At 53.2% G+C, this 27,873-nt stretch overlaps 1 protein-coding gene across 1 annotated transcript; it reads left to right on the forward strand.

The window, feature by feature from the left end:
* Positions 1-31: 31 nt before the first annotated feature.
* On the forward strand, positions 32-27,873 carry Trim62 (tripartite motif containing 62). The gene is made up of 5 exons (XM_051171680.1): positions 32-1,050; positions 14,913-15,008; positions 18,986-19,242; positions 19,903-20,018; positions 26,668-27,873. Exons 1-5 carry the CDS (start codon positions 643-645, stop codon positions 27,216-27,218), a joined length of 1,428 nt encoding a protein of 475 aa, XP_051027637.1. The 5' UTR covers positions 32-642; the 3' UTR covers positions 27,219-27,873.

Genomic DNA, 27,873 nt, shown 5'->3' on the forward strand with positions numbered 1-27,873 from the left:
GGGGCGGAGAGGGAGCCCGGGCGCCGGGCAGTTCGGCTGGGCTGGTTCCGGGTTGAGAGGCTGCTCTGGACCGAAGCGGTGGCCGCTGAGCTGGTGCGGGTAAGGGGCCGCGCGGGGCTGGGATCTGCGGCCAGGGTCGGGCAGCTGAGCGGGCCGGCACCCCTCCTCTGCTCTGCCGGGCAAAGCCGCGGTGCGGCTCGGTCCGGCTGCTCTGTCCCGCAGAATTCCCCATCCCCAGCTCGCCCCGTTCCCAAAGCTGTCCGGGTCCCGGGATTCCAGCCCCACTGTGGCCTCCGCCCCCCTTCGGGATCTCCTCCTCGCAGCATCTATCCCTTGAGACTGTCTGGTCCTTTAGACCCGCCTCGCCTGGAGCCCCTTCCCTGGGACGCCCTCGGCCTCTCTCCTCCAGCGCCTATCTCTGGTGGCCATCCAGTACCTCGAAACCGAGCTCCAGGGCTCGCATCCCGCGTGGCCCCCACTCGGCACCGAGCCCTCGCGCCCCCCGCGTCACAGACAGTTCCCCCCGCTCTCCCGGGCGCCTGTCGCCGGTGCCTCCCTTGGCTTGGCCCCCGGGTGACGCCCCCGATCGCGCCGCGCCGGCCGCCGGCCTCCCCGGCTCCGCTCCGTACCGCCCCCGGCGCCATGGCGTGCAGCCTCAAGGACGAGCTGCTGTGCTCCATCTGCCTGAGCATCTACCAGGACCCGGTGAGCCTGGGCTGCGAGCACTACTTCTGCCGCCGCTGCATCACCGAGCACTGGGTGCGGCAAGAGGCGCAAGGCTCCCGCGACTGCCCGGAGTGCCGGCGCACGTTCGCCGAGCCCGCGCTCGCGCCCAGCCTCAAGCTGGCCAACATCGTGGAGCGCTACAGCGCCTTCCCGCTGGACGCCATCCTCAATGCGCGCCGGGCCGCGCGACCCTGCCAGGCGCACGACAAGGTCAAGCTCTTCTGCCTCACGGACCGCGCGCTGCTCTGCTTCTTCTGTGACGAGCCCGCGCTGCACGAGCAGCACCAGGTCACCGGCATCGACGATGCCTTCGAGGAGTTGCAGGTAGGTCGCCGGCAGAGGGGGACGTAGGTGGGGTCAGGGCTCCACTAGGGGCAAGGGCCCCAGGCCGACTTAATACCAAGGGGGCGTGGCTTCTGTTAGGGGCGTGGCAGGGGCGTGGCGCTTGGGTATCTTTGTATCAAATGGGCTTGAGACAGATCTGGGATGGGAGAAGGGGTGGTGTAGGAAGAAGGGGAGAGGGGGCCACAGCTGGACCAGATGCTGGCTGAGGCTGAGGCAGAATGGGAGACATCAGCTCCTTCTGGCCAGCGAGGGCAGGGTCACTGTCACAGCTAGCCCGGGAGTGGGGTGGGAAGTGGCGAGCTGCTCTAAATGCAGCCCAAAAATTCTGGTAGGTTTGAGGGCATTGTGGGAAGCGGCTTGCTACTCCCTCCAGGTGTTCATAGAGCTCAGGAGTGAGGACCGGGCCTCGATTGTATGGTGCAAGTGAGGGTTACGCTTAAGGCATGCACATTGCCCAGAGGGAGGATTTGGGTGCCAAGGGTTAGGTCAAGGTGTGTGAGGGTCTTAGGTTGGGATCAAGTTCAGATATGACAAGAATCGTTTTGGTTTTAAACCGAGTAGGGGCCAATTGAGAGTGGAACTAGGAATTGAAGAGGTAAGATTTGGAGAATTAGATTCAAAGGTGACTGGAGAAGGTGAAGACAGGCCTCTAGGACCCCCAGGGCCTCTTGATGACCCCTCTTGACTTGTCATTTACATCAAAATCTTTGGGTACTCAACTGAAGACAGCTTTCAGCTGGAGCTAGTCTCTCTTAAACCTCCCCACTGTGGAACCTCATGTGTGGGACTGTCATTCCTGACAGGCTGAAGAATTTACTACACTAGTCTCTGTAGATAGTAGTTCAAGCCAACTTTGTCGTGAAAAACTTTATCTTCCTTTCAACGATGACAGAGAGCTTTGCTGGGTGTAGTGTCTGGGCAGCTGAAAAGAGGGCCAGACTCTTGTCAGTGTCTTTAAAACTCTGACGGCCCACTTAAACATCTCTCCTGCAAAACAAAAACAAAACAAACAAACAACAAAAAATTCTCTCCTGCAAAGTCTTCCTCAAGCTCCATTAGCATATATATGTGTGTGTTGTGCTTGTTTTTTTGTTTTGTTGTTGTTGTTTGTTTGTTTGTTTGTTTTTGAGACATTGTTTCTCTGTGAAGCCTTGGCTGTCCTGGATTTGCTTTGTACACCAAGCTGGCCTCGAACTCACAACGATCCGCCTACCTCTGCCTCCTGAGTCCTGGGATTACAGGCGTGCGCCACCACTGCCTGGCTCGTGTGTGTGCTTGTATAGAAGGTATATAGAGAAATACAGACAACTACACATACTGAGAACTACATTTTCCTGTATGTTCTCTATCAAAAAGCATGATATTTATTTATTTTAATTATTCTGTTTTCTGTATATGATTTTTTTTTCTTGCCTGCGTGCATGAAAGTGCACCTTGTACATGTTAGATGCCCAAGAGGCCGGAAAAAGGTGTCAAGTCCCCTGGAATTGGAGTTACACATGATCATGAGTCACCTCGAGGATGCTGGGAACCAAACCCAGGTCCTCTTTAAAAGCAAGAGCCCTTAGCTCCTGAGCCTTCTCTCCAGCCTCAGGGGTGGGGCTTTAAGAGGAAGCATTCCCCCAATCAGCTTTATATGGATGATATAGCTTGTCTTCCATATCCTCCCCACTAGAGAATTTTCAGTTACACGTTTGCCTGCTAAAGGCTTGGAGAAATCTTGAAGGAAGGGCACTCGCCTACATCTGTTAACAAAGTGGCCCTCAAGCTTGCTTGAATCCTTCTCTCAAGCTGACCTGTTTCAACCCAGCAATTCCCCTGGCTTTGGGATACTGGTAGTAGGCAATTACGCAAGGTAGCAACAGCTCTTTCCTTGGCATGTTTAGCCCGCAGGACCTATCAATAAAAGTTGAATGAATGAATGGATGGGTGAATGAATGAATGAATGACCAAATTTGGAGGATTCAGAAGTAGAGAATCTTACTTTAAAGAAGAAAAAAAGAAAGAAAAGAAAGAAGGAAAAAGAAAAGAAAACACAGTCACTAACTTGCAAGCAGTGAGTTCCCCATCCCTCAAGATACTAAATGGGGCATTAGGTACCTACCTTCCTACCTGGACCTTGATGAGGCTGACCTGGAAAGAATTTATTTGAAGTGTCTAGCCACAGCAAGAGCGTCAGCAACACAAAGTCCCATCCTTCTTCTTCCTGAAGTCTCTCAAGAACTCCTGGGCTCTGCTGCCTAAACTTCCAGCCCCACCTCTCTCACCTGATGTCCCCTTTGGACTTAGGCAGGTGTTGGCAGAGAAACTTGCCTTCCCTTGAGGAGGGAGCTATGCTGAGAGGTGGGGTTTGGGCCATGCTCTACCCCTATCTGCCTCTCCTGCCTCTTGGAAAAGCAGGCTCATTTTAGCTGTTATAGCTCACACTGGGAATGAGGCAGCCTCCACCCTCAAGGTCTGCCCCGCCTCCCACCGCCCCCCCCTCAGTGGCTACTCTATCCCCTATTCCCCTGCAGCTGGAGCCTGTACTAGGGACCCCATCCAAGGGAATAACGGACAGAGCTGGCAGAGCCTTGAGATCATCTGGTGCAGAGTTCTCTTGCCAACTGGAGAACTTGTGTGGGTGTGCGGGGGGACTTGCCCAAGGTTTTGAAGGCAGAGGAGGCCAGGCTCACGCACATCTGGGGTCTCCAGAATTGGGCCTGAAACTTTTACCTTTATTCTAAATCTTGAAGTATGAAGATCGGTCACTTTGTCTTTATCCTCAGGCTGCTCCGCCCTGGCCCTGCCATATGCTGGCTGTGTGGCCTTAGGAAAATGACTTGTTGCCTCTGAGCCTCTGGTTCTTTGACGTTCCCCGAGGAACTGCTTGGTGCCCTAGATGCTGGACATCAGGGTGTGTGCATCCTGGTGCGCTGCATGCGTCCAGTCAGGTCACCTCAGTTGTCTGAGTCTCCACATTCGTCACCAATTACATACCAGGAAGGGTGTCATAAGGGCTAATCGTTCTTGATGCCAAAGTGCCTACAATTGTGGCTGGCACAGGCAGCAAGCGTAACTTTTAGACATCTGTGTTTACTATAATGATAATATTTATATAGAAAGTGGCATAATATGATACAAAAGACCAATGCCCCTCATCCTACATGTGGATAAGCATGACTAGAATTACTGTATAGTCATTGTGTAGACGGTTCGTGTCAGGTATGTGCATGTGTTCACTTGAATGTGCACATGCATGCCTCGCCCTGCCCCCAACTACTGCTGAGCACCTGGACCACAGAGCAAAGGGAGGGGGAGGAGCCCATCTCCAAATACTTCGGTATTCATGAGCCAAGGGCTGCCCACAGCTGTCCTTGTAGTGCCTCACATAATCTCGTAGCACCTGCTGTGGGGACTGTTGTGATTTATTCCTTCTGTAAAGGGAGGCAGGCTCACAAAGCTAAGTGATGGGAGTGTCAGGGTCAGGACTTGGGACCAGTCTAACTTGGACCACATACTGCCTTCTCTGGTGTCTCTGAGAGCCATTCCCTGTCATCCCCCACTTATCATCCAGAATTGTCTCCTAACCCACCCCGCCTGGTTTTGCTAAGAGCACTTAGCACAAGACCAGACTAGGGATACGGTCTGTTGGTGCCAGCTGACACCGCAAGGGCAGGTGGCTGGGATGTCACCTCGATCAAGCAGAGCATCCGGCTCGCTAACCATCTCAAGTTCCTGACCCCGAGAGAGAGGATCCGATTTATCTGAGCCTCCCTTTCCAGGCCTCATGTGATCGCTGGAGCTTTTCCTAAGGCGTGCCTCATGCCAACAGAGACATCAGGGCTGGTCCTTGGATGGGAGCCTGACAAGCTGGGCACAGTGATGAGAGCCATGAAGTCAGCCCCAGGAGGGAGGAGTGGGGTTGGGGGTGGGGTGCTCAAATCTTTGCTCTGACTTTCCCTGCAGGGTGGAAGGCATGGGCTTTTCTGTCCCTTCTTCCTGATGTAAGAAATGAAAGTCAGTCCATGTAAAGAGAGAGGGTCTCTGCCTATCCCAAGGGGCACCCTGGTCAGGGAGAAAGATGAATGTTTCTGTCCTGAAGAAATGAACCTCTGAATTCACATTTCCTAGGAGAGGGCAGACTTCCGTGTACATAGCAGCCTGCATGAGTGTGAAGGTGTCTGGGCAGCCAGGAATGCCTACTTCAGATGCACAGTAGCACAGGTCACAGTGTAGAGTTGGGGGTTGAAGTCGGGGGCCCCAACATGGTTATTTTTCTGGAACAAAACAGTGTGATGACAAGGCTGACAATGACAAAATGCCACCTCTGAAAAGCAGAGTGACTTACTTGGTGCTGGGTGATGGGCACAGTCCCTTGAGACAGCCCTTCCTGTCCCTACACCACGAAAGAGTCAAGGAACAGCAGCCCCCACCCCCCGAGATAGGGTCTCTTTGTGTAGCCTTGGCTGTCCTGGACTCACTTTGTAGATCAGGCTGGCCTCACAGCGATCCACCAGCCTCTGCCTCCCAAGTGCTCAGATTAAAGGAGTGTGCCACCATGCCCGGTGAACAGCAGCATTCTTAGACAGTCCTCGATGTTGGGAGCCTGTGAACTTGCCTGAGTCCTCCCTGCTAGCAAGGAGGTTAAGGGTGGTGAGCTGGAAACCACAGCCTCTTCAGCAGCCCTCACCATTGCCAAAAGTACAAGAGCTTCAGACATCCTCTGAACCATTCTCCCTACTTTACATAGGAAAACAGATTGGCCAAAGCTCTGTGCCCAGTCGGTCCAAGGTTATAGCCTGGCTGACCCCACCCCCCACCTTGAGCTCTGCTGGGCTCAGAGGAGTTGGAGGTGGGACCAAACTTGGCTTCAAGATTGAAGGTAATGTTTTGTCTTGGCCTCATGCCTATGTGGCTGCTGAGGATTGGTGCTGGGTTGAACACAGGACAGAGCTACCCAATCCTGGCCCTACAATGGTTCTGAGAGCCAGGCCCCCTCATGGATAGGTAGCTGTTTCCAAGGCTTACCCAACTTACTGAAGTAATCCAAGTCAGAACAGAGAGGACCTGACCAGAGGAAAGAAAAACACCCACAGCCACTGCACAAAGCTGGGTGCACACTGTGAAGGGACAGGGATATTCTCTCTCTCTCTCTCTCTCTCTCTCTCTCTCTCTCTTCCCTTCCCCCTCCTTTCTTTCTTTCTTTTGTTTTGTTTTGTTTTGTTTTTTGAGACAGGGTTTCTCTGTGTAGCCTTGACTGTCCTGGACTCGCTTTGTAGACCAGGCTGGCCTCGAACTCACATCGATCTGCCTACCTCTGCCTCCCGAGTGCTGGGATTAAAGGCGTGCGCCACCACCGCCCACCCGGCCCTCCTCTTCCTTTTAATACTCACAACCATTACCCCATTTTACAAATGGGGAAACATCGCCATTTGTGTTTAGGTGACACAATTGGAACTTAAATTGGGGTCATGAATACAGCCAGGGGCACAGACAGATGTGTGGGCACACACACAGATGGGAAGTTGCTAGGGAGGGGTCTAAAGACTGGAAAATGGCTTAAATTGCTTAGGATGGGGCCGTGGGTATGACTGTGGCACACGGTGGGCGGGCTTCAAGGATTAGAAGTTGATCCTGAAGATGCTGGAGAGCCAGGGACAGTTGTGAGCAAACCGGTGTGGCCTGTCAATTACAGACCTAAGGCAGTGTGCATGGGAGGCCCTGGGACAGGGGAACAGCTGTATTGCCAAGGGACTGTGCGGGCTTGGCCTCAAAACCAGTTGTGCCGGAGAAGAACTCATGTCTTCCAGGAGCACTAAGGGGAGGGGCCTAGGAGGAAGGAAGAAGGAAGCAAGTATACTCTGGATGGGAGACGAGGCATGCAGTGTCAGGAGATTCTGACTCAGAGCTTAGGTTGCCTCCACAGAGATGAGAAGGGCCCCTGAGGCCGGAGTCAAGCATCTTCCCCCCCCACCCCCGCCAGGGGGTCAGGAAGAGGGACAGCCTCATAGCAGAGGAGTCTGGGCCTGGCTCCACCCCCTCCTCATAACCACTGCCTCTGTACTGATCCTTCCAAATAGATGGAGAGATCCAGGGCCTTGCAGCTGGTAGAACTGTACATCTGTGTGTGGGTACTGGTTGTATAAAGTATCTCTCTCCGTTCCCTAGCCTGCCATGACCCAGCTCTGACGGGCCCTGAGGAATCTGCCTCTTCCCAGGGACCTCCAAGGCCTCCACTCCAGCCCAGCTAGCCCTAGCCAGCCTTTCCGGTTTGTGACTCTACCCACCTGTCACCTGCCTGACTCTGGCCACCTCCTGCCCACGTCAGGTGTGCCCTGCCTGACCAGTCCTTAACCGCTTGGGATGGCCAGCCCTGTCACCTGCCTTCTGTGCCCTTCCATCAGAAATGAAGTCAGCCCTATGTTCTCTGTGTGTCCAAGGTCCTGTTTCTCTACTGAATGACTTTTCCTGGCAATTCTGTTTCTATTCTCATCAGAGAAGGCCATGGCAAACCAGAGAAGTGACTGCGCCCTGGTCCAGCTTGGTGAACCAATGAGTTTATTAGGGCTCCTTACGGGAGAACGGGTGAGAGGTTGCTTACAGAGGCACGTGGGTGGCTCTCAGAGCCACGTCATGGAAAAGCTCACTCTTGCATAGGTGACAAATCACATAAATGGCCGCATGGCTCTCCCCTTTCAATTAACCTCCTATATCCTCTCAAGGCTGGACCAGGGTTAATCCAGCAAGAGGCCGGAGGTATTAGATGCCTAGAATTTCAAGTGAGAGTCTGATGACCTCCCCGCCTCCCGCGCCCCGCCCCGCATCTGCGAGGGGATGCTGACCTCCGGTCCTGAGTAGATAGTCGCAGCTGCTCTGGGTTCGAGAAGATGGCGGCCATGTCACGCCTGGAGGACAGGGTTCCACAACCATGACAACAGCACCTTAGACTGAGCTCACCCTGGGTGGTGTGGTGTGGTGTGGCGGGATCTGAGCTGTTTGATGGTCCCCACACCTCTCCGAGGCCGAGGCTGTTACAGCCTCACCTTACAGGTTGGAAACCCAAGATGAAGGGGAGGTGCCACTGACATGGCCAAGTGCTAACAGCTCCACAAGCTCCCAGGCAGACACCTCCATGTGAATCAGGCTCCCCGTGACACCTATTTGAGATTTTTGCCTCTCCAAGCAGCTGCAGACTATTCATAGTTTAGGGACTATGTCTCTATGATTAGGATGGCCACAGGAACCTGATTTCCACTGGGTGCTCAGAATTTGTTACTGTTGAATAAAGGGATCAGAGAGCTCAGGGGTGTCTTGAACATGGTTTTGGAGTCACCCAGAACCTTGTCTCTGTGTCTCTGTCTCTGTCTGTCTCTGTCTGTCTGTCTGTCTGTCTGTCTGTCTGTCTGTCTGTCTGTCTCTCTCTCTCTCTCTCTCTCTCTCTCTCTCTCTCTCTCTCTCTCTCTCGTTTTTCAAGACAGGGTTTCTCTGTGTAGCCTTGACTCTCCTGGACTCACTTTGTAGACCAGGCTGGACTCCAACTCACAGCGACCAGCCTGCCTCTGCCTCCCAAGTGCTGGGATTAAAGATGTGTGTGCACCACCACACCCAGTCTTTGTCTCTGTCTCTTAAGAGCTTTGCGACCCCTGGGCAGCTATGTCCATCACTGCCCTTCCTCTGTGGCTCCTCTGTTACTTAGGAGTTCATTGACAGGTTCCTGTTTGCTAACTGGACTCTCAACTAGGAGTGAGTTTTCTGGCTTCCTCTCCCCTGGCAAGCTGTGTGGCCATGGGCCAGTCAGTCCCTTCCCTTAGATTTGTTTCCCTGTCCTGTCGCCAGGACGGCAGATGATCTCTCCCACTCCTTCCTGCTTCTGCTGTCTCAGGAAGCAGGGAGGGGCCGCCTGGACGCAGCATGGGGCAAGGACATGAAGCAGTGACAGGAGCCTCGGGTGGGACATAGTGACAGCATCCCAGGCACCCAGTAAGTGCCAGGTTATGTGCCCCCGGGTGGGGGTGGTGTCTAAATACCTCTTACTATTACCTCATTTCACCGTCCCCACCCTAGGACCTATGATTTGTCCCCATTTTGTAGAAGAGGGTCTTTCTTGGAGCTCAGAGAGGTCAGATGACATTTCAGGGACACACGCTGTCAGGGGACTGAACCAACTTCCTCGCCCAAATCTCTCTGATCCTGAGCTGGAGAAGATGGTGAAGTGGGGAGTGACGCAGTTCAGTCTGCCTCCGGCACTGACCCTGTGGCCTTCGGGGGCTTGGGCTTCCTGGACTAGATGTTCGCAGGGATGTATATTGGGCCCAGAGCCACCTGCCTGGGTCCTCCTAGACTGATTTCCATACCTTTCTATCTCCTGTCTGTGTCATAGCTGTCTCTCCCCCACCCTAGCGTGGGGAGCTCAGACCATTTCTGGGCCTGGTCTGTTGGAAGGTGCCTGGCCCTGTCCTAGGTACTGAGACTGAGAACAGCTCCAGGATTCCTGCCCTCAAGAGCCCAAGACTGATAGGTAACCTTACAGATAGGACGCAGTGTGTTGAGCTTGGGAATGTGGTTCAGTTAACAGAGTGCTCGCCTAGCATGCCTGAAGCTCCGAGTTCAATCCCCAGCACCATCATAAAGTGTCTGTGGTGCTGCACACCTGCAGGAGGGTCAGAAGTCCAGAGTTATTTCTCTGCTACGTAGTGAGTCCCAGGCCAGCCTGGGCTATGGGATACCCTATCTCGAAGGGGATAAAATGCATTTGCCACAACAGCACAAGGATGGGCCCTGCACAGAGAAATGTCCGATGATAGGGGAGAGCTGGGGAGCTGGGCTCTTGGGCCAGGTGACTCTGAGTCACATGAACATCCTGAACAGAGGCCATGGTGAGCAAGGGCCGGGAGGCAACACTGTATGGTGCTTCATGCCGTCCAATAGAACTTTCGGGAGGCTCTGGAGAATTCTGCATCTGTGATGCCGTCTGCTATAGCTGCCAGCCCTAAGTGGCTATTGAGCCCTTGAGATGAGATGAAACTGGTACAGCCAAGAAATTGGATTTTCCACTTCATTTCATTTTCACCCACTGCAATCTACATAGCCACGTGGAGCCGATGGCTGGCGTGCTGAACTGTGCAGGCATAAACCAGGATGACTAGAGACAGTGGGGCTGGTGTAGAGGGTCCTGAATGCTGCCCCCAAGGCCTTGTGCTCGTCTCTCCGGACTCTGAAGAAATCCTGGGGGTTGGGAGAAACCTATTTGTGCCCACTGAAGCTTCTGTGGGGAGCATGGGGCACGGGTGGCCTGGGCCTGAGGCTGGTGTTTAAAAAAGAAGTGGTGGGAAAAAAAAAAGAAGTGATGAAGGGGGCCGCCAGGCAGTGGTGGCGCACACCTTTTAATCCCAGCACTCCGGAGGCTGAGGCAGGTGGATCACTGTGAGTTCAAAGCTAGCCTGGTCTACAAAGTGAGTCCAGGACAGCCAAGGCTACACAGAGAAACCCTGTCTCAAAAAAAAAAAAAAAAAAAAAAAAAAAAAAAAAAAAAAAGAAGTGATGAAGGCCAAATCATGAGCCTCGGGTTTGGAGATAGGAACAGATTCCACAGGCTGAGAGCCGCCAGCTGGACAGATTCAGAGATGAGTGCAGGTTGCTAGCTGGATGGCACCAATGGGTATCCTTCAGACAGAGCTACCTCTCCTCAGTCCCTGAGTCCACTGTGGTGAGAGAGTTTGTTCCGGTCTCTCTCCACAGTTCACCCTGTCCCTCAGGACCCTGGCTCCAAAATCAGTAAGGAGTATGTCCATATTCTCAAGATGTAAGAAACGGGGTTCCGGGGAGGCCTTACAGGACCCATGGGGACCACCATGCAGGAGAATGTCACACTTGCCATCTCTCCAAGCACCTACCTCTTGACCGGTTCCCAAGCTGAACTAGACTGTCAGGGGCCAAGGGGGCCGCATTCTACACTGGGGTGAAGTAGCCTGCCTGTCCAGGACTCAGAAGCCTTAGGTGTGACTCCGAGGTGCTAGTAGTGCAAACTGAGGAGCTGAAATACAGTGGCAGTGGATTTCTTTCACAAGAAAAGCAAATCCACCAGAGAAGACTCCAGGCTCTGGTGTACAGGAGACACTGAGCTAGCTCCTTCACGTCTCTTTCACAGCTCATCGGAGCACCTCACATTAGTGGCTTGAGATCCACTCTGAGGGCAGCATTGACACCACAAGAATCAGCTAACGGTATTAGGGCCAGCCTTCTTTCCTTCCTTCCTTCCTTCTTTCTTCTCTTCTTCCTTCCTCTCTTCCTCCTTTCCTTTATTTCTTCCTTCTTTTCTTTATTTTTATTTATTTCTTCCTTCTTCTTTCCTTCTTTTCTTCCTTCCTTCCTTGCTTCCTTCCATCCTTCCTTCCTTCCTTCCTCTCCCCACCCCCGCACCAGGGAGCAGGTCAGGTGATGGTGTGCCGGCCTCACAGCCCCCTGGAGACAAATGCTCCTTCCTTTAGCTCTTCCGCTCTCAGCCTGTGAGTTTTGTCTTTATAGTTGTCTCATACCAAGGTGGCTGCTGGAGTCCCAGACACTGTGTCTGTTGCAGCGATCTACTCTCATAAAACATGCCACCCCGACTCATTGTTGGTTACCCCTCCTTTCGTGGCTGGCTTCATGCTTGTGTACCTTCCTCTGAGTAGCCTTCCCCAACCACAGCAACTGAGGTGGCCTGCCCATCACACACTCTGTCATCTTCCCCGGAGCATGGGCCATGTTGGTCATCCTCTTGCTCTTTGCTTGTTTTCCCTGTTTATTATCGGTCTTTCCCGCTGGACTGGAAGATACCGGCAGAAACTGCATCTATCTTGTTCTCCGTTGTATCTTCGGGGTCTCGATGTGCCTGTTTCGTCGTAGCCGCTCAATGAACACTTGATAAGTGAGGGCGCAATAGTACAGATAATTCTGTGCTCTCCATTCCTCCCGTCTTGTGTTATCATGGCCATTTCTTCTTGTCAGTACTTAGGCTACAGAATGAGGTAGACCAGTTGTTTGCTGAGGATCCTCCCTGCCCTGACAAGATGGATAAGTAAGAGGGAGGTAAAAATAGAAACCAGCTGGGCAGTGGTGGCGCCCGCCAGAGGCAGGTGGATCTCTGTGAGCCTGGTCTATAAAGCAAGTCCAGGATAGCCATGGCTACACAGAGAAACCCTTTCTCAAAACAAACAAACAATATAATAATAATAATAATAATAATAATAATAATAATAATAATAATAATAATAAAAATAATAAAAATAATAAAAATAATAAAAATAATAATAGAACCAGTACTTCAGCGTGTCTGGCACCACTTTCCTAAGCTGACTGGGCTCCCCAGGACTTGCTCAGGGTCTGTTTTCATGGAAATCCACTCACAGAGCCCCTTCTTGAGCCCCCTATAGTACCATGTAGCCACACTGGGTGCAGACCACAGAGGGAGGTAGAGCAATAAGGACCTACCATGAAGAAACCAAAGGCTAAGATGGGAAAGGAGGAGGGACAGACAGGAGGACACTTGCCTATGCAACAGAGGCTAGAGGCTCAGTAAGAGGCAGACAGCTGGCCTCTGTTGGGGACCACCCTCGTTTGTTTATTTAACAAATAGACAGGCCCTGCCCGTGCTAGTGCCGCTCTGGGTACCGAGGACATGGGAAGATGTAACGGCAAACAAGCTGCATGGGATTCCCACCCTCATAAAAGTCCCATCCCAGTGAGTGAGACAAGCAATACACATGCACGCGCACACACACACACACACACACACACACACAAACACGCCCACACACGCATGGGCACCATTGATGAGTATGGTGCCTCCTGACTAGGAAAGGTACAGCGAAGCCCCCCAAGGCTGTATAGAGGAGGTGCTTCTGCCTGTGGAGTGGTCACACAAGACTCCAGTTGCTAGGTGACTAGTACTACGCCTGAGCAAACAGTAAGTGCAAAGTCCCAAGGCTGGAGGGATGCGAACGAGGCTTGGTTGTGGTATACGTGCCTAGCATGCCCTGGGGGCTTCTACCCTTGCACCACCGCCGCCACAACCACCACCAAAATAATGTCCCAGGTTTTGAGGCACCTCTCGATGAAGGAGGGGGGCCATTTTGGCTGGATGAGGGCGAGAAGGGAGGATATGGAGACTTGGGGGTAGGGAGTAGGGAGCTGTAGGATTAAAGTAGATACCAACCCTCCCTGAAAAGCACCCAATATGCTAATCGTTTCAATCAATATTAATGCCAGAAAATCTATAATGAACAAACTATCAATATTTTAAGCAAGGCCATCACAAGGGTCTTGCTAAGCCAATGGAACCCCAGACAGAAAAAAAAAAAAAATCACAATACTGATCCTGGTTTTGATCAGAGGGGGGAGGGGAGGCACATGAGTGAGTGCGTGTGTGTGTGCGTGTGTGTGTGTGTGTGTGTGTGTGTGTGTGTGTGGTGTGTGGTGCATGCACATGGTAACCAGAGGTCAACCTCACCTGTCGATCCTCGGCAGCAGTTCATCCTTAAAAAAAAAAAAAAGTTTAATTATCTTCATTATTTTTCTTTTTAAATTTTATTTATTTTTATTTTATGTGTATGAATGTTTGCCTGCATGCATACCTGGGCACCACATAGCCTGTGTGGTGGCTAGAAGTCCGAAAAGGGCATTTCCATCCCAGATGCTGAAGTTACAGCCTGGCAAGCCACTTTGTGGGTGCTTGAACTGAACCTGGCTCCTCTGCAAGAGCCACAAGTGTTCTTCACAGCTGAGTCAACTCAACCATTTAAAAAAAAAAAAAAAAAAAAAAAAAAAGCAGGTCTCACTGGGACCTAGGGCTTACCAACCACGTTAGGAGGGCTGGCCAGCGAACCCCAGAAGTCCCCTTGTCACAGTCCTAGTGCTGAGGTTTCGAGCATGTGCTGCCACAACTAGCTTTGCTCATCAATATTGGAGACCGAGCTCAGGGCTTTGTGCTAGCACGGCAAGCACTCTAGTGACTGAGACATCTCCCAGCGACCCTCCCCCTGCCCCCAGCCCTATTTTCATTTCTAGAGGTGATATCTTGTCCGTCTGTATCGATTGCAGTGGGTCACCTTAGATGTCAGCACTGTAGAAAACATGACACCTGGCTTTAAACTTGTAGGCTCCAGCTCACTCACCACACTCGCCCTGACTGGTGTGTGCTGGCTGAATGTTTTGAGCCAGGTTCTTGACCTCTTTGTGCCCTTTCCCCCCCCTTTGAAAACGGGGGTAGCAATGGTGCTCCAGAAAGGCTCCAGTGACTCGGTACCAGCAGAAAGCTGAGCGCAGGGCCCAACCGGGTGAGCGGATAGATACCAGTCGGTGAGCCGGCAATTGTGGTCTATGCTGCTGCAACCTGGATTCCCATCAGAGCCACACACAGGCGCCAGCCAGGGGCTAAGGGGCAGGGTGGAGGAGAGTATGCAGAGATTGTCTGGCATCAGGGAGACCAGAGAGTGAGACCTGGTGACTCATAACTGTAAGGCAAAAAAAAAAAAAAAAAAAAAAAAAAAAAAAAAAAAAAAAAAAAAAAAAAAGATTGCTGCAAGTCTGAGGCCAACCTGGCCTACATAATGAATTCTGGGATAGCTTGGTCTACAGAAGGAGGCCCTATTTCAAAATAAAAAGAGGCCTAAAATATAGCTTAGTGATGGGATGCTGTCTCTTAGATTTAGGAAAGAAACTCAACAGTATATGATGGGTGAACTGTAACGGGAGGTGGGCACTGGGGGTGGGGTCAAGGGTAGGATACGCCCCAGCTGTGACCAGAGCTGGCTCTCTATCATCGAAGACTGCCCTGGCTGGGTGTGGCCTGCTCCCCCATGCAGGCCCTGTGTGTATTTCAGAGAGAACTGAAGGAGCAGCTCCAGGCCCTTCAGGACAGCGAGCGTGAGCACACGGAGGCCCTGCAGCTACTCAAGCGACAGCTGGCAGAGACCAAGGTGAGCCTGACGCGGTGTGGGGATGGGGCAGGCAGCGGTGGGCTAGGGTTCTGAAAGATGGGTCCTCTAGCCCTCTGTGGAAACCTGGCTTCCGGGTGCATATGTGTGTTGGTGGGAAAGAGGCAGGGTGGGCAGGAGGGGGAGCTATTGAGAGAGTGAATGGGAGCCACCCCCAGCGTCACAGAGGGCTTTGGTGCCTGAGTGGGGCCGTTTCTCTTCAACTTTGACAAAAGCTGGGGTGGGACAAGGGACCTTCTGAAGGCATCTGGCTACCGGAAAGGCTGAGGTGACCTACTCAGTCTCTGTGTTCTTCCTTCCTTTCTCTCTCTTATTCTTCCCTTCCCTCACTTCTCAAGAGCCAATTGTGGCGTGTCCCCTCCGAGCCATGACTTACGTCATCTCGTCTCTTGCACTCAAGCATAGAGCGAAGGACTCTGAAGCCAGGAGGTGTGAGACACACTTAAGGAGGCTCCAACAGGAGAGTGCTGAGTCTCAGGCCAGCCTAGGCCACATGGCAAGACCTTATCTCACAAAGATGGAGGGGGGCTGACTCTAAAAAGTAGGGTGGTGCTCTGTTCTGTCATCTCTGGCTGCAGTGATGGGAAAGAGCCTCTCGTCCATTAATAACCTGAGGGGAATACTCGGGGCCAGTCCTGACACTGACCGTGTGACATTGGGCAAAACACATTCCTGACCAGTTCTGTCTGAGCAGCGGGGAGTCTGACCAGTTCAGTCCAGAACTTTGGGGCTAGAGGGGGAGATTCACACACAGGGACTCTAGGAAATGGCTTGGTGCCTAGCCTGCTCTACAAGATGCAAGCCCCTGCAGCTGGAGCAGAGGCTTGGGGGTCACCTGGCCCGGGGAAGCCATTGGTAGTCTACGTCTGTGATCCAGCGTTGGCCACCAACCCGCTGTGAGGTGTCCAGAGGGTCATGACATACATTCCTTGAGGACATTCCAGAGGGCCTCTGAGCAGAACCCCTCGGTGGGCGACAGATGAGAAACAGCCACGGGGGTTGCGACCTCAGTGCTCCTCACAGCTTTAAGTTTCTCTGCCTGTCCTGCTGGCTCCATACTGCTCCCATGAGGAGAAACAGATGGGGACCTCTCTGGATGGGCGGGTATCTGAGGGTCTGTTTACCCCTAGAGCTTCGCTTCTCTTGTTCCCTCCTCTTCTCCCCACCCCCAACCCACCCCCACCCTCCCACCCCCACCTACCCCCACCCACCACCCACATTCCTTCTCCTTCCCTGACCTCCTGCCCGCCTTTCCTGTCCATCTGTGTGTTGCTGCCGCCCCCCCCCCCCGCCCCTCCGGCATCTCCTCGCTTTCCCCAGCCTGGCTTCCTGTCTCGACTGGTGTATTTATATAAGAAATGCTGATGGAGGTTTTGAGGCCATTTTTCACCTGGTGTCTGACTGGCTTCGCTGCTGCGCCTGCCTGCCCTCCAGTGGCCTTGCCTGGGGGCCTGTCTGCTCTCCCTCCTCCTGTTTTTCTTGGTAGGCTCTGAGATGACAAGCTCTTGGCAGGGTCTTTCTGGAAGGGCTGTAGGTGCCCCAGACCCAGTGTGGGCTGGCCAGCCTTCCCTACTAAGGAACCGAAATGAAACGGGGGGGGGGGGGGGGCAGCATGGCTCCAGTTTAGGATTCAGTAAAGTCAGGGAGATGGCTCAGCAGGTAAAGGTGCTTGCTGCCAAGCCTGACAACCTAAGTTCAATCCCTGGGGACTCTATGGTGAGAGGAGCCATGAGAGCAAAAGCCCCCAAACTCAGCAGTGTCTGACCCATAGTAAGTAATAGTCAAGCGAGTTGCGTAAATAAAATAAAATAAAAAATAACAGTAATAATAAAACACCTTTGGGAGTAGGAAAGTGTAATCCCAATTTTATCAGTGAGGACACTTCAGCTGCCAGAGACTGACAGACGGGCCTGAGCCCCGTCCCCTACCCCCAGCTTGTTTTAGTGGCAAGACATAGGACATTATGAAGAGTTTGGGACGACCCAACAGGGTTGCGTACAGAACTCCTGGGCCGTCCCTGGGATATGCTCTTTCTCTAACCGTCCTCTCTTGTCCTGTCCTGGGTACGCTGGGCTCCTAGCCTGGAAAGGAAGTGGAGTCTGCCCCCAGCTTTGCTCTGCAAGCTAAAGCAAGTCCCTCCCTCCCTGTGGCCCCCTCATCACTCAAGCTGCCCCTGTACCAGCCCTCGGGACGCACACAGGGACAGGGAACCAGGGAACCTGTTGTTCTTACCTAGGAAGCCTCTCCTGCGCTAGCTAGAGGAACACATCGTAGGGGAGACAGCAGGTAAGAGCCCTGGCATACCTAACGCCTGGAAACGTGAAACAAAGTCTCTGGGGAGGGGGTCCACCCCCACTAGGTCTTGGAGAGGCACAGACTCAGAAATAGTGACAGACTCAGACTCTTGTCAGCATCCACTGGGTGAACAGTGCTACAGAGCAGGTTAGCCGGAACCAGACAGGGGTGACCCCAGAACCTGGAGGCCCCGGAAGACTGCTTTAGAGGATACAGGGAGATGAACCCCATCTTCCCAGCAGCAGCCTTGCCCTCTCTGAATGAGGGGCTCCAGGAGGCCTCTGGCAGCCTGCCTCCCGCCCCCCTCAACCCCCCACCGCCAGCCTCTCCTCCACTCCTTTGTCTTCCTGGAGTGTTGGGTGGGCATGCGCAGGAGGGCTGGCCCACCGCCAGCCGTTCTTCCTGCCCGGCCAGCAGCCACCACAGGAGAGAACAGGCCCTAATTGAGCCTTTGTGGAGCCTCCCACAGAGCCCCGGGCACTGAACACAGTGGGGTCTCTGACTCTATGAACTGCCAGCCAGAGGCCCACAAAGTGAAATTGCAGAGGCAGGCCCCACATGCGGCCACATCCTGTGTCGCTTGACTGTCAGTGCTCCTCTGCCTGTCCCCTCCCCCCCCGAAATGCCCAACCAACGCTCCCCCCTCATGCTCAGAGCCGCCTCAGAAGTCCCCTCTCCATGTGGACTACGTGGGCTTGCCTGGGGTCGCACTTCATTTGATGAACATCTCCACCACGCCCCAGCATTGTGGCTCTCTCACAGATAGGGTAAACTGGGCTACCCAGAGCTCAGGTAGTTGATGGTCTCAAGAGTTTGGGAAGAGCCAACAGGGTTGCGTACAGAACTCCTGGGCCATCCCTCGGATATGCTTTCTCTAACCATCACCTCTTGTCCTGGGGACACTGGGCTCCTAGCCTGGAAAGGAAGTGGAGTCTGCCCCCAGCTTTGCTCTGCAAGCTAAAGCAAGTCCCTCCCTCCCTGCGCCCCCTCATCACTCAAGCTGCCCCTGTACCAGCCCTCGGGATGCACACAGGGACAGGGAACATGTCGTTGAGGTAGTTGAGCTCACCACAGTTAGTGACCCAGTCACTCCTCTGCTTCCTCTTGGGCCTCAGGGAAGGGCACATCTCTAGGTACCTCCCTTGACAGTGGCCTTGTTCCCACAGTGAGGGTCTTCCAGGGAGCTGGATGGGCAAAGTAACCACCAAGATTTGCCCACCCTGTGCCTGATCATGAGGGTCTCTGACCTCCATGGCCTCCTGTGTCATCACCCTTTAAAACCTATATAGACCAGTTGTTTAAAGGACAGACCACTAAATCCCAGGTTGGACACGTAGGCCTCCCCTCCCTAGCTTTCTCATCGTGCCAGGACTCTGGGCAGTGTCGTCCACTCACGTCCTTCTCAGCCCCCTTGGCACCACTGTACTTTTCCATTAGTCTGCTGATGGACTATGAGCCCATCTGTCTCATGCAGGTCCCACCTTGATGCCTCGTTTATCTGTGCGCCGTTCCCTGCCGAGCAAGCTCCCCCGCCCCCCATCTTTGTGTCCAGGCTGCCCTCTCTCTCACTGGCAACTGAATGAAGTAAGATCCGTTCTGGGTGTCACCTACACTTTCCCGTAACCTCTGACTGTTGTGTGTCCCCCCCCCCCCCCCCACCACAGTCCTCTACCAAGAGCCTGCGGACCACCATCGGGGAGGCCTTCGAGCGGCTGCACCGGCTGCTGCGCGAGCGGCAGAAGGCCATGCTGGAGGAGCTGGAGGCTGACACCGCGCGCACGCTGACGGACATTGAGCAGAAGGTCCAGCGCTACAGCCAGCAGCTGCGCAAGGTGCAGGAGGGGGCCCAGATCCTGCAGGAGCGCCTGGCTGAGACTGACCGCCACACCTTCCTTGCCGGAGTGGCCTCCCTGTCTGAGAGGTAAGTGTCACCTGCAGCCTTGCCCCAAGTTCCGTTCTCTGCCCAGCTGAGGCAGTTAAGGGGGGTTCAGGCAGATGGGGCTGTCAGCAGGTAATTCATCCAATCACGTGTTCATCATCATTTATAGGAGTTTGGGATAGATGTACGAGAGCCTGGGCTAAAGGCCTGCCATATTTGTTTCATTCTGTGTATAATAATCTTGTCTGAGTTGAATGACGGACACCTGTAATCGCAACACTGGCAATGTTAAGGCAGGAGTCTAGTCACAAGTTTGAGGCTAGCCTGGGCTACATAGTTAAAGGCCAGCTCAGGCTATGGGGTGAAATCTTATCTCAGACCAATACGTGTGTATATATATTCTGTCTATATCATAACAGCGTAAGCAATATTTGATGATTGTCAGTTAACACACTTTTGTTATTATGTGTCACTTTTACATTTTATGCTTCTTCCTTTTGGGGAGATGGGGTGTGCATGTTCATGTGTGTGAAAGCCAGATAACAACCTCAGCTGACATTCTTCAGCTGTTGTCCACCGTGGGGTTTGGGGGGTGGCGGTTGGGGGAATCCGAAACAGGGTTTCTTTGTGTAGCCCAAGCTGTTTCTGTAACTCATTCTGTAGACTAGGCTGGCCTCAAATTCTCTCCTGCTGTCCTTCCAGGCTCAAGGGGAAGACCCATGAGACCAACCTGACATACGAAGACTTCCCAACCTCCAAGTACACGGGCCCCCTGCAGTACACCATCTGGAAGTCTCTTTTCCAGGACATCCACCCAGGTGAGGCGCTGCCTGTCCTCTTGTGAGTTGCCACCTGGGCTACAGTGTGACAGGTGGCAGAGCAGGGCGTAAGCAGAATACCTCCTGGTGCTCTGTTCTGCTCTTTAAATGCTTTGTACCCCCGTGACCCACTCAGCTGAGGTACTTAACACAGTCATCCACGTGTCACGCGTAGAAACTGGAGGCTCCGAGCGAGAGCCGTGGGACGGTTGGTCTGCTGTGCCCCAGAGCCAACTCTGAGCTCACTGGGCCTCCAGAAAGCCCTCTACAACAGGTTCCATTACTGTGCCTGTCCCCAAGAGGAGGAACGGATGTTCCCCGTCCTGAAACAGGAGTCCTGTGTATGGTTTTATTATTTTGTTCTGCAAACAGTGAGTGTTCCTCGGTTTTGAGAGTCAAGAGAGACAGGCAAGTGACCAGTACTTGACAGTCTAGTGGGACAGAGGCTCTGTCATGCATATGTCGTGGAAGCCCGGAGCATAGTGAGGGGTGGGGACGGGAAATGGAGGGTTAATCAGAAGCTCCAAAGGGAGCGTGGGTCACCCCAGGATGTCTTCATTTGAGCCCTGGCAGGGTCAGAGCTGGGCTCCCCTGCAGGTGACAAGCCTCACCTACTGCCATTCCAGTTGTCCTAGAGGTATAGGAGGCCCCTAGGTCTGTGCTCAACAAGGACCTCTGAAGGACTTTCACACCGTCTATATATGGGTGAAACAGTGTACCTGAGGAGAGACAAGAACCCCAGGGTCTTTTTGCTCTCCTCCCCTGGGACCCAGGGGTACCCCCCCCCAAATGGGTGGTCTAGAAGCATTCTGCCTCGGCTGCCACCTGCCCATCCTGGTCGGTCACAGGTGCCCCACCCTGTCAGTCATGCCCTCCAAGGCATCACACTTGGCTGCGCTGAGCCATCTTCAGGCTGTGAGTGAGCCACAGTCCCCATCCGCTGCACATTTTCACGTGCTTTTTTTTTTTTTTTTTTTTTTTTTTTTCCATTCATCTGGAGACCCTGGCACCATCTTCAGTATTTGATGGCCAAAGCTCCCTCTCCTTTGTAAGCTTTGCTTTTGAACCATCTCCGCTGAAATGCCTTCCTGGGTTTCCTTGGATTGGTCTTGGGCTTTTCTGGTCACCCCCCCCCCCCCCCGCCCGTGGCTCGCTCACTCTGGACTCTGAGAGGCCAGAGAATGGATTCAGTTTATCCCCAGCAACCAGCTGTCAGTGTTTGTTGATGAGGGAATGAAAGAACAGATGCTAGACCCCGTCCTACCTCTGGAATAGTGCCAAGCATATACAGTAGGTACTCAATAAGTGTTGCTGCAGGACACTTGCTTGGATACTCCCCTTTCTCCTCTGAATAACAGGGATGGTGGCATCTGTCTTGCCTCTGTCACAGGTGAGCAAATGATTGCCGTAGGCAGGGTGTCTCAGTCGCTGGACCACTGACCCACAAGGTCTCGCTGGGGGGCCCCGTCTCACACACAGAAGGAGGCTAGCAGCATCCTCGGCCTCTGTCTGTTCTACCAGATGCCACTGTCCCCTCCCCTCCGTTATAGCAACCAGAAGTTTCTCCAGCCATGGTCAAATTTATTTTGGAAGCCAAATTGTCTCAGTTAAGACCACAGGCCCTGAGAACCCTGCCTGCAAAAGGACTGAGAGGACAGGTGTGTGACCTGAGCACTCTGCCCTGAGCATAGGCCCTTGGGACTTCAGACAACAGTGACCTGGTTGGCTGGTCCCCTTCTTTGTCTGTGGGACCTATGAAGTCACTCTGGCTCCTCAGTGAGCACCAGAGCCTTTTATGTCCAGATGGGAGGCCTGCTTTTCCCCTCTAGAGACCTAACTGTGGCTTCCAGGAGCTTCCTGCCTGCCCCTCCCTTACAACCTGAGCTTCCCTGTGGGTCACCTGAGAATCCCATCTAACACCTGTCGCTCCCCCATTCTGGAGCTTCCACACTTCGTCACCTCCAACCCCCTGCCCATCCCCCGCAACCCTTCACCCACCATCCCTTCTGCCAACCCAGCCCCTGATGGCCCCCTCCCAGGTGCAAACTCCCAGAGAGCCAGGCAGCCCATTGTCCCAAGGACACCGGACACTCCCCCTCTCCCTCCTCGGCCTCCTCTGCTTTGTCTGGCCTCTCCCCCACTTCTGTTCATCTCAGTCTAATCATTTAGTACCCCAGAATGGTGTCCACCCCACCGTGAGACCCAAGGTAAAGCACCCCCTCAGCTGAGCCTCAATTTTCCACACCTACACCTTACAACACAGCGGTTGTTGCCCGGGGTAGATAAGAGAACGGAGTGGCTTCTTTGCGCAGGTGATCCTTAACTCAGTAAACACACTTTATTTACTATTTCTTATTATGTTTCATCAGACGTTTTCTGGTCAGACATTCTGGGGCCATATGATGGAAGGACATCATGTGAAAAGACCCAGCTCCAGGTGGGCGTGGTGGCACAGCCTTTAATCCCAGCACTTGGGAGACAGAGTTCCAGGCCAGCCTGGTCTACAGAGTGAGGAGGCCAGGATAGCCAGGGCTCTAAGAGAAACCGTGCCAAAGACCCAACTCATTTTTACATCCCAAGTAGAATCGGCAGGCCACTTACCTCAGAAGGCCTCTCAGTTCCTCTTCTGAAAAATGGCTACAGTCATTGTGACCCAGGGACTGGCCTGGTGCTCTCTGGAGCGATGCCTATTCTGTGCAGGGACTGTGAAGGGAAGCATAGTGTACTTTTTTTTTTTCCTTTTCTTTTTTCTTTTTTTAAGGCCTGTCTTTTTTTTTTTTTTTTTTTTTTAGATTTCCCCCCCCCCTCCCCCGAGACAGGGTTTCCTCTGTGTAGCCTTGGCTGTCCTGGATTTGCTTTGTAGACCAGGCTAGCCTTGAACTCACATCAATCTGCCTGCCTCTGCCTCTGCCTCTGCCTCCCGAGTGCTGGGATTAAAGACGCACGCCACGACACCCAGCTTTAAGGCCTGTCTTGAGTGGGGGGGTTAAGGGGCGGGGGAAGGGGGGAAGCAGACATATTTCCTGTCCCATCAGACCCCTACTATACTAGAAAACAAAAAGACACAAGCGGCAGGCTGCCAAGCAGCATTCTGGGCTGGGCGCCTGGGCGGCCTTTCTCTGCTGCTTGGTTGATCTTTGAGGAGGAACAGGAAACATTTTCATGGAGTCTAGAAGTCTGTGACCCTTCCTGGGTGACTTTTGACCCAAGGTCTTCGAGAGGTTTCAGAGCCTCAGCACACACCTGGAGAGGAGACAGGCCTCAGGCCTGGCCCTTTGCTTATAAATCAAGACTGTCAAAGTGTCATGGCTGGAAGTGAACTGTGACTTGTAAGGCGGGGTGAGCCTGGAGAAAGGCTTTAGGTTTTCCTGGGTCTAGTCACTCCCCTGAGGGTACAGGCTTCTAAGAGTTGGGGGGAGGGGAGCTGCCACACCACTGTGCCCCTCAGGATCCCTGACTGTTCCCTCCAGACTGATGGTCACTGCTCCTGCCAGCCTCAGGGAGAGCCCTGAAATGGGACCCGTTAGCCACGAGGCGAGAGAGCTTGTGGTAGCCTCACATTCTCTGGAGTACAAAAGACACTCAGAGTCAGGCCATGCCTCTTGTCTGGGGAAAATGCCAGGCTCAGCAGTAGGCCTGCCCCACCCCCCAACCTGAGGAGCTGGGCCCACCCTTGGGGAATCAGGGCCCTGGAAGAAGATGGATGATGTCCCTGCCCTTCTATACTTGCAAGACTTGGTGGGATCAGGCTTTCTTGTGCCTACAGGCTCTTCATTGTCACACTGGCCTAAGAACCACCAGGGGTCATCCCCACTCCGCAGTGGCTCTGGAAGGGGCCCACAATGCCTTACACAGACTTAAGAGTCAGGCTGAAGCCATGCGTGGTGGCGCATGACTTTAATCCCAGCACTCGGGAGTCAGAGGCAGGCAGATCGCTGTGAGTTCGAGCCCCGCCTGGTCTACAAAGAGAATCCAGGACAGCCAAGGCTACACAGAGAAACCCTGTCTCCAAAAAAAAAAAAAAAAAAGGTCAGGCTGAGTCTTCATGTTGTTTGTCAGTATCCCCTTGACTGTTCCTTGACCTTTGGGGGGTCTCCCTGTTGTTGGCCTCCTTACAATGCCCTAGGCACCTGGGATAGAGGAGCCTGGCATTCCCAATGGCTGCCATTCTCCCTGAGACCCTAAGCATCCACACATAGCACTCCACCCCCATCACAGTCCACTGCCTGTAGTGTAAGCAATGGGACATCTGTATCTAATTAGGTTCTTGTGCGCTCGTGTGCACACACACACACACACAAACACACATATACACATGCCCTTCCAGCCTTCCCTCTCACCACAAGGATTCTTCTTCACATGGCGGCGTAGGGCAGGAACTTCCTTGTTCTGACCAACTGCCCAGTGACTGACAGAATACAGGCAAAAAAAAAACCCCTAATGTGTGGATCCATGAGGCTCCCCCTTGTATGTCCCTGGACAAAGGATTGTTCTATGGGTCCCCTCTATACCCAGGGCTCCTGGTTTCTGTGCAGCTCTCTGCACTCGGAGGATGAGAGAGACAAGTGTGAAACGCATAAGTGAATTACCCAGGACCCAGCCATGCAGGTCAGCAGGCAGCCTGTTGGGGACACACCAAAAGCATGGTGCTGGGAGTGGCTGTGGCTGCCTAGTGCGACAGCCACAAGCATTGGGGCATCTTATTTCTCTGTGTGCATACAGCCTGAATAGGAAGTAACAGTGGTCCCTGTCTAGAGCCCTTCCTCCAACTGAGAAGGAAAGAGCCAGGGAGCGGAGGAAAGTCCCTGGGCCTGAGGAACCAACCGTAGCAGCATCCCATCACTTCCTTCCATTTTTTTTTTTCTCTTGCTCTGGCCCGGATACACACATCTGCTTGAGAAGTGCCAAACCCAGGTTCCCTCTGCTCCTTGAGGGATTATCAGGAGGGATAAACAGGAAGGAATAAACAGAGTTCAGGGACTGTCAAATCAGACCTGCCCAGCCGGTATGACCAGCTCCAAGCCAGGTGACCCAGCCCTCACCACCCGACCAGCACTGTCAGGGGTGGTAAGTGTGTTTGTGTGTCCAGAAGCCTTGCCCATGCCAGGCTCCGTGCTGGGCACTGAACTCTCAAAAGAGAGCCGAGTTCATTGCAACACAGGCCTTGGCCTCAGGTACAAAACAGATGAGATACAAGCCCAGAAGGCCATGCAGGAGAACAGCACAGATAGAGCATAGGCGCTCCAGCTGACGACTTCCAGAGGCTGGGCCTTTGGAAGAGCCTCTACAGCAGAGAGGATGGGGTGGGGGTGCGGGAGGGAGTGAGCAAAGGGGTTAGGCCTGAATGTAGAGGTGGGCTGTGGCCAGGTGCCAGATGGCCTGGAACAGGCCCAGCTCTGCCAGCATCTTTGCTTTTGTTTTTTGTTTTTTTTTTTTTTTGGTTTTTTTTTTTGTTTGTTTGTTTTGGTTTGGTTTTTTTGGTTGTTGTTATTTGTTTTTTGTTTTTGAGACAGGGTTTCTCTACGTTATCTTAGCCATCTTGGACTCGCTTTGTAGGCCAGGCTGGCCTCAAACTCACACCGATCCGCCTGCCTCTGCCTCCCAAGTGCTGGGATTAAAAGTGTGCGCCATCTGCCAGCATCTTTTGACCTAAAATTAGTCAGGGTTCCTGAGGGCCTTGATTTTCCTGTCTGTCAAATGGGAGAGTTGGCAGGATTAGAGATTTCCAACCTTTTGGGACATATTGTCTATTTTTTTAAAATAACAAGTAAAAGTTACAATCTCAGATCATCCTTATACCCTTTTTAATATTGCATGTGCGCTATAATGTACGTGCAACAACTGAGCGTAACATGAAGGAAAGTTAGGAAAGTTAGAAGGCGGTTTTATGAGGTGCTGGGAATCAAACCTGAGGCTTTATGCTTTGCCAGGCAAGGACTTTGCCAACAGCACTACACCCCAGCCCATAATTACACATTGTGAAAGTACAAATATGTAGAAGCTCATGCAGAACCACACCGGAAAATACATACAACAGAGCAACCAGGTGTTCATATCATCATCGAAACACCATTCAGGAGATTGTCCCTGTCAATGGTGTCATCCTTAGAGATGTATTTTCCAAAAAGCACAAACAATTCTTAGTTCTAAACAATAGCAACAAAATGTAGCTTTCCTTGATTTGGTCGTTGCATTCCAAAATCCTCACCGTGTTTTAAAATCAAAAAAAAAAAAAAAAAAGATCTCACAGTTATAAATACAACAGAGGTAGGTTGTACTTTTGGATCAGCATAAAAAGGTTTCTTGACTGCTTGCATGACTGGCAGGGTGTTTGGAATCCAGTGCTGGGGGTGAACAGTCCTTCCTGAGGCAGGCCTGTCCCCCCTCACTTAGCAGCCCCCTTTCCTCCCATCAGCCTTGGAGACAAACAGCACACATTTTCAGATGCCCTCTAGGGGGCAGTATCATCTGCCTAATCGCTATGCTCCCTCCCAGTCTGACACTCCCTTAACTCTGGATTTCTTCCGGTGCTTTGCGCTGGGGATCATCCAGTGACCATGCAGCCATGGAGACCACCCGGGACCCTCTCCACAGGGACAGTGAGTCTACAGCCTTCTCTCTACTGATCTCTCCATCCTCTCCCACCTAGTGCCAGCTGCCCTGACCCTGGACCCAGGCACTGCCCACCAGCGTCTGATCCTGTCCGATGACTGTACCATCGTGGCCTACGGGAACCTGCACCCACAGCCCCTGCAGGACTCGCCGAAGCGCTTTGACGTGGAGGTGTCGGTGCTGGGCTCTGAAGCCTTCAGCAGCGGCGTCCACTACTGGGAGGTGGTGGTGGCGGAGAAGACCCAGTGGGTGATTGGGCTGGCCCATGAGGCTGCCAGCCGCAAGGGCAGTATCCAGATCCAGCCCAGCCGCGGCTTCTATTGCATCGTCATGCACGACGGCAACCAGTATAGCGCGTGCACAGAACCCTGGACGAGGCTCAACGTCCGCGACAAGCTTGACAAAGTGGGTGTCTTCCTGGACTATGACCAGGGCCTCCTCATCTTCTACAACGCCGATGACATGTCCTGGCTCTACACCTTCCGAGAGAAATTCCCCGGCAAGCTCTGCTCCTACTTCAGCCCTGGTCAGAGCCATGCCAATGGCAAAAACGTCCAGCCACTGCGGATCAATACTGTCCGCATCTAGTCGAGGCAGAGGAAGACCAAAGCCTCCTGGGGCTGTGACCACCAGCAAGAGCCTTGCCCAGCTGACAGGGCGCTTGGACCCTTCAGGCCCACCGTGGCCACCCTGACACCTCAGGCCAGTTGTTTATCTATTCCCCCCCCAGCCTCCTGTGCCCTGCCTGTGAGCTGGAGATTGTACTCCATGGTTAATGTCCTGTAGCTCTGGTCATAATGAGATGTGACATGGCTTCTCCCCAGGGCAGCCCCTGCCCAAGCTCCTCATCCCTATTGTCCCAGGGACACAGAATCTGTCCTCTGTCTCCCTCTTTCTGCCCAGCTAACCTTAGCCTCATGACACATCAGATGGGATTAGTAGCTAGCAGCCCAAAAGATACCCAGAATCCTCCTTTGCTTGTGGCCTAAGGTTTGACTCACCCATGACCAAGGGAGCAATGGGCCACTTTAGTCTTGACCCGAGTCCTCAGGGGACCCAGGCAGAAGCTGCTTCTAAGGTTACCTGAGGGTCACCCTCTGCTGCCACCCCTGCACCAAGCCGAGAGCTGTAGGTTTCTTCCTTTCTCTCTAATCTACAAGTCAAAAGTGATGCTATGGCCTGTGACAGGCAGCCCACAGGGTACACATGCCGCTGCCTTCCAGCCCATGGATTCTGGGGGCAA

The sequence above is a fragment of the Acomys russatus genome, chromosome 29, assembly GCF_903995435.1.
Source record: "Acomys russatus chromosome 29, mAcoRus1.1, whole genome shotgun sequence".
NCBI classification, from domain to species: Eukaryota; Metazoa; Chordata; class Mammalia; order Rodentia; family Muridae; genus Acomys; species Acomys russatus.